This window comes from Protobothrops mucrosquamatus, unplaced genomic scaffold (genome assembly GCF_001527695.2).
Source record: "Protobothrops mucrosquamatus isolate PMUCROS unplaced genomic scaffold, P.Mucros_1.0 scaffold5117, whole genome shotgun sequence".
NCBI lineage: Eukaryota > Metazoa > Chordata > Lepidosauria > Squamata > Viperidae > Protobothrops > Protobothrops mucrosquamatus.
This window is the reverse complement of record NW_015390992.1, coordinates 18056-24370: the sequence shown is the minus strand read 5'-3', so window position 1 is coordinate 24370 and position 6315 is coordinate 18056. Positions and strand designations below refer to the sequence as shown.

Below are 6315 nucleotides of genomic sequence, written 5' to 3'. Positions count from 1 at the left end.
CTATGGATACCTGGGAGTTGATATGGGTGAGAAATGTGAAATTTACGCAGGCACAAAATTTACGTGAAAATTTTTACAAGATGTTTTATAGATGGCACATGGATCCTGCAACTATGTCTCGCATTTATGAGAATTATGAATCCAAGTGCTGGAGGTGTGGACAACAAGATGCAACTTTTTTTCACATGTGGTGGACTTGCAAGGTTATTAAAGCCTTCTGGATAAAATTATGGTGGAATTTACAGCAAGTTTTTAAAAGAAGAATTTCTTTTTTGCCTCAGTTGTTTCTCCTAGGTATTACACATAATCTGGATGTAAAAGAAACGAATTTGATGTTGTATTGTTTAACTGCTGCCCGTTTGCTGATAGCTCAAAATTGGAAGAGTCAAGTTTTACCTACAATAGAGGACTGGAGAGTGAAGGTTTCGCATCTTGCTGAAATGGCAAAGATATCGGCTTATTTGAAGGATCATTCAAATGAACAATTTTTATCAATATGGAGAAGATGGATTGTTTATATTCAAAATAAGCATAGAATGGTGGAATATAGGTTAGGTTTTTAGATAAAAAAAAATTTTTTTTTCTTTCTATATATATACATATATTTCACCTACTTATGTAGAATTATACTTTGTGGAGTTAGGGATATTAATATAAGGTTACTTTTAGATGAATAGTATCCTGGGATTAGGTTTGGGAAGTCCGGGTGGGGGGTGGGGAGGGAGTTTTTCGCAATTGTGATGTACTTGTGATTGCTTTTTTTCTTATGTTGAAAATAATAAAAAAAAATTTTGAAAAAAAAAAAAAAAGTGTGCTGTAGCTGCTGAAAAAGCTAGTGCAGTTCTAGGCTGCATTAACGGGGTAGAATCAAGATCACATGAAGTGTTAATACCACTTTATAATGCCCATACTCCAGTTTTGGTTGCCACAGTATAAAAAAGATGTTGAGAATCTAGAAAGAGTGCAAAGAAGAACAATAAAGATGATCAAGGTACTGGAGGTTGCAGGAATTGGGTATGTCTAATTTAATGAAAAGAAGGACTAAAGGTGCCTTCGTAGCAGTGTTCCAATATCTGAGGGGCTGCCACAAGAAGAGGGAGTCAAGCTAGTCTCCAAAGCACCTGAAGGCAGGACAAGCAGCAATGGATGGAAACTAATCAAGGAGGGATCCAATCTAGAACTAAGGAAAACTTCCTGACAGAACAATTAGTGGAACAACCTGCCTCCAGAAGTTGTGAATGCTCCAACACTGGAAGCTTTTAAGAAGAGACTGGACAGCTATTTGTCTGAAATGGTATAGGGCAGGGGTGTCAAACTTGCAACATCACATGATGTGTTGTGACGTATCGTGACTTTTTTGCCATTCCCAGCAATGGGGTGGGCGTGGTTTTGCTATGATGCATCCGGCCCATGGGCTGGCAGTTTGACACCCTTGGTATAGGGTTTCCTGCCTGAGCAGGGGGTTGGACTAGACAACCTCCAAGGTCCCTTCCAAATCTGTTATTCTGTTAAAGAGTTTATAATTTTAGAAATATTACCTGATGTTAAGATTTTAAAAACAAAATATACACTGAATCTATAAACAGGAGGAAATGAAATAGTTGCAAAACATATCAGTAAAATGGTTGACTGTCTGTGCAACAATATGCAGAGAAAAAACAAGAAAAGAAATGTCTTAAAAGCTACCAGCTTTATTCAACAATAGCTGGTAGCTAATATGAATTAAACAATTCTAGCAAAGGTGACTAATTAAACTAGTCTTTCTTAGCCTTCTCACCTTCATATAAGTTGAAAATAATAGTACTTTTTAATCTTATTTTGAATTAAAATACAAATAGAAATCTGAAGACTACATAAAATGGAAACAGGCAAACAAATCAGAATAATTTGAAAAAAAAGAAGTAAAAATCATTCATTGTTTCACATATTTGTTTAAAATACAACAACATTTGTGAAATAAAATCATTTTTTCACTCTGTAGATTGGTGTTAATATAAATCTACGCTCACTCACTCAGCCCAGCTTTTTGGGTGAAAGTTGGTGTTTCACAGTATTTTCATAAAACATCAAGACATTTCATGGAAAAAAACAATAAATTTCAAATATATACTAATGCAGTTCCATGCTAAAAAAAATATGACTCAGAAGTCATTTTTATAAATTTACAGTTTTAGATTTACATAATTTAGTTGAATCTAAATTATGATTTAATCAAGCCAGATTTATAAATAATAAGCCAAAAACAAATCAGTTTATTGGCAATTTATATGTTAACCACATTTTTTTCTTCTTAGCTTTTTTTTTTTTTTTTTGATCAACCAAGTGTTTATCAAGTGATTGGGTCAGGTATTGACTGACTGGCTTGTTGCCCAAACCTGACATCATGAACTATGACAGTGGTGGCAAACCTATGGCATGGGTGCCAGAGGCGGCACTCAGAGCCCTCTCTGTGGGCATGCATGCCGTCGCCCCAGTCCTAGGCCTTCAGCTGGGTTTTATAAAACCTTTTCGCTTTAGGCCTCTGCCATGTACAAAAAAAAAGAATGTTCAATCAATCAGTCAATTTCAACTTCTCGCAGGAAAAAAAAAAGATCTTGCAAAGTTGGAATTGATTGATTGAACTTTTTAGTCCCACCCAGTCTGCTGTTACCACCACAGCCACGCCCACCCAATGGGCCACACCCACCCGGCACCCGACGATGCATAAGTGGGTTTTGGGTTGCAGTTTGGGCACTCGGTCTCTAAAAGGTTTGCCATCACTGGACTATGAGAAAGTAATTGACCTAAAATCATCCCGCTGGCTTTCATACCTAAGGTAGGACTAGAACTCACCGTCTCCTGGTTTCTAACTTGGTGCCTTATCCAGCAGACCAAATTGGCTGTCACTTATGTGTTAACCACACATAATCTATTATGTGTGGCTTTAAAATAGTTTTTAAGATCCCTAAGAATTATAGTACAATATAGTATAATTTGTATGCTATGGTGTGATATGGCATGGTATAATTCATTCTTGATGCCATCCATTTAGCCAGGGAAAGTTTAAATATATAGTCTTTTCAATATCTGTTTATTTCAAAAACATTATTATACATAATCTTGTATCACTGATTGAACTTTAGAAATTCTTACAAGCTGGGGGGGGGAATGAATCCCTTTGCAAAAAGAGCCAAACAGGATCATGAAACCTGGTTGATTGCTTACTTTTCTGTAGAACTAAGACAGTAACAGTACAATGAGGTGCCACCTGAATAATTTAGGTAGCGCGCTTTTTCAAGATAATCATTATAGTAGTGACAAAGGTTTTTTGTACAAGTGCACAATAATAAAAAAATCCCAAATAGAATCAATATCTGTACAAGAAGATTCCCTACCTGGAGAGACAATGTCTCTATAACTCTGGACACACACAAGCAACAAAGCATGTGTATCTTTAATGCCTGTACCCACTGCAGAAATATTTGTACTAGCCTTATCTCACCATTACTGGATAAATACCCAGGGCACATAAGTCGAGTCTACACTCCCTGCTGCTTTCAGATACCAACTATACAAGGTTGCTATCACCTGTACTACAAACTAGACTTAATGATAGATTTATAACATACTGAAATGCTCTGTCATTTCATACCAGTCTTCCATATACTAACTTTTATGTTCCCCTACACCCATATAATGCTTTACCTCTTTTATATTCTTGTTTTTTATATATACTTTGTTTTAATGTATTTTTATATCTTCTAGCTTTTCATCATTACTAGACTCTGATGTATTTTTTGTGCTTTTTAATTGACTACCCCATCCTCCTTATGCTGGTTTATGGCCACAATAAAGATTTAATTTAATTTAAATTTTAATTTGTAACTGGAGTAAAAGCTATATTTGAAAACCTGCTCATGTCTCTGCCTGACATAGATCTTCATAGCAATGTAAAGGTGAAAAAGGTCAAGGTTTCCCTGTCCAGCGTGTCCAACTCTAGGGGAGTGCTCATCTCCTTTTCTTGGCCAAGGGAGCCAGCATTGTCCAAAGACATTTTCTGTGGTCATGTGGCCAGCATGGCTGTATGCCAAAGGCACATGGATTGTTGTTATCTTCCCACCGAAGTGGTATCTATTAATCTACTTGAATTTGCATGCTTTCAAACTGCTAGGTGGGCAGGAACTGCTGAGCCATCACACCCCTCATAGCAATGTACTCTTCATGAAAATAAAAAAAAAAGGCTGAAGGATCTAGGTGTGCACTACAGAAGGAACAGATGGGGTATTATGAATAGTAATATTAACATTGACAAGTGCTTAAAACAGGTTTTGGCTATATACTCCATTCATAATTTCTGACAGGGAGGTAGTTTTACACTGAAAGATTAGAAGTGATCCTAACTGAATTACAGTGCAATTAGCTAGTAGGTTGTAGAAACTCCCTCTTAGAGACTCGTAAAGAAAGCTAGGATGTCACTACTAATACCTGTTTTAGAACCGAAGTCAGATTCTGTGCTTGCTATTTTGCAGTCTTTCACAATAATCTTGGTCAAAACAAAACAAAAACATTGAAGAATCTGTACAGTAGAACATCAAATATGACATCACCTATTCCTTTTGAGTGGCTATTTAATACTTTTATACCTTCACTTTTGTAGAAAGTGCTGAAATGCAAAAGGCGCAACTCCATAGAGATTATTATTAGCAATACTAGCAATACAATACCTTTAACCCATGCCATTCTGTTTATAAGCAGGTAACTTGAGACTCTCTAACTCTTTATTACAAAATCTATTAGGAACCATTTGTGGATAGCAGCCTGAGAAAAGTAGGAATATAATTACTCCTAGAGCGTACCTTCAATCCTGGCGCTCACTTCCCAAACTCATTAGGCTTATTTGAAATGGGATTATAATGAACTAGCCTCAATGACTTTTCATTAATTTATCAATCACTGATATATCTTTCTGAGAAAACATATTGAAATAATAAAGGAAATGTCTGAGACATGTTCTGTAGAGGGTATTATATGACCTCATTCTAACAACTCAGCAAATCTTGTTTTGGAGATGACTTTACTGATTTAGCCTGGGTAAATTAATACAAGAGCTACAGTATGGATTTAGGAAAGTGCTGAATGCATTCATAATCCATTTCAGAAAATTTAAATTCAGAGTAAAAGTAAACTTCCTTACGTTTATATGTGCAAATCATGACAGGAGACCAGTCTCCATTACATCTTATTACAATTTAAAATCACACTACTGTAATGTCAGTGTTATGCAAACCATACTCCTCAGAGTCTGCGTTTCCCCATGCTGGATCTCAGCATTAATACACCTTCTACAGAATCTCCAGGACAATCAATCATTCTCTGCCAAAGAAGTCGCTCTTCTCCTTGAGAATCCATCCAGTCAACTTCTTTGCCATTGCTTATACCTGGAAAATTGCAAAGCACAGTGGTCAGCTGATCTTTTTTTTTCAATCAGAAAAATCATTCCACCGTTCATTCTGTTCAATATTTCATAAAAGTCCATTTCACAACATCCGCAAAGTTTCTATTAGAGGTTCATAACACATGGTACTCCAGATTCACAAGAACTATAGCAACTCTTATCAAACTGTCATCTGTAGCTCTGATTTCCACCATTGGTACAGTGTAAAAGTTTGTTTCATTTAAAATGAGCAATGTTTTCATTTAGACTGGGATATTATGTTTAGCTCTAATCACAGCAACCACATATGAAAGACTTAATATTTTAATAATATCTACATTACAAACTGGAAGCTGTTGCCCTTAAAAAATAATTTCTAGGCTGAATTCTTACAAGAATAGTGGTATGGAGAATGAAATACTTTGAAAAATAAATCTAAAAACTCCCATTTGACTCTGGCCATCTTATTTTTGTATTAATTATAGGACAAGATCTTAGCTGTCCTTTTTATTGGGAATTCTAATCAGATTTACTTTCTTCTTTTATTAATTTTATTTTTACTATTTATTCTTTTTAGCTTTGCCTTTTAGGCAAACATCAGAATGGGTTATCATAAATACTTTTAAACCAAAGGCAGACAACATTTTCTGGATCAACCATCCATAAATTTGCAAAAGGCCTGAGGGCAATGATAAAAACTAATTTTTCTACCTGTTTTTCCTATCATTTAAGAAACCATATTGATATATTTATTATTAGATTTCTATCCTGTCTTTCATTCAGAAGCTCGAGGCAGCATATATAGGAAGCTTTCACCCTATTTTCCTTCACAGCAGAGCTCGGCCGAGAGTAACTGAGTGGTCCAAAGTCAACCTCCATAATCAAGCACGGGGTCTAAAACC

At 35.7% G+C, this 6315-nt stretch overlaps 1 protein-coding gene across 1 annotated transcript in view; it reads right to left on the bottom strand.

The window, feature by feature from the left end:
- Positions 1-4536: 4536 nt before the first annotated feature.
- The window catches only part of LOC107299566 (synaptotagmin-like protein 5), a gene marked incomplete at its 5' end in the record, with an annotated part of 16306 nt that continues 14527 nt past the window's right edge, over positions 4537-6315 (bottom strand). Inside the window, 1 exon segment of the mRNA XM_015828934.1 lies at positions 4537-5450. Within this exon segment, the coding sequence (XP_015684420.1) occupies positions 5275-5450 (176 nt within the window).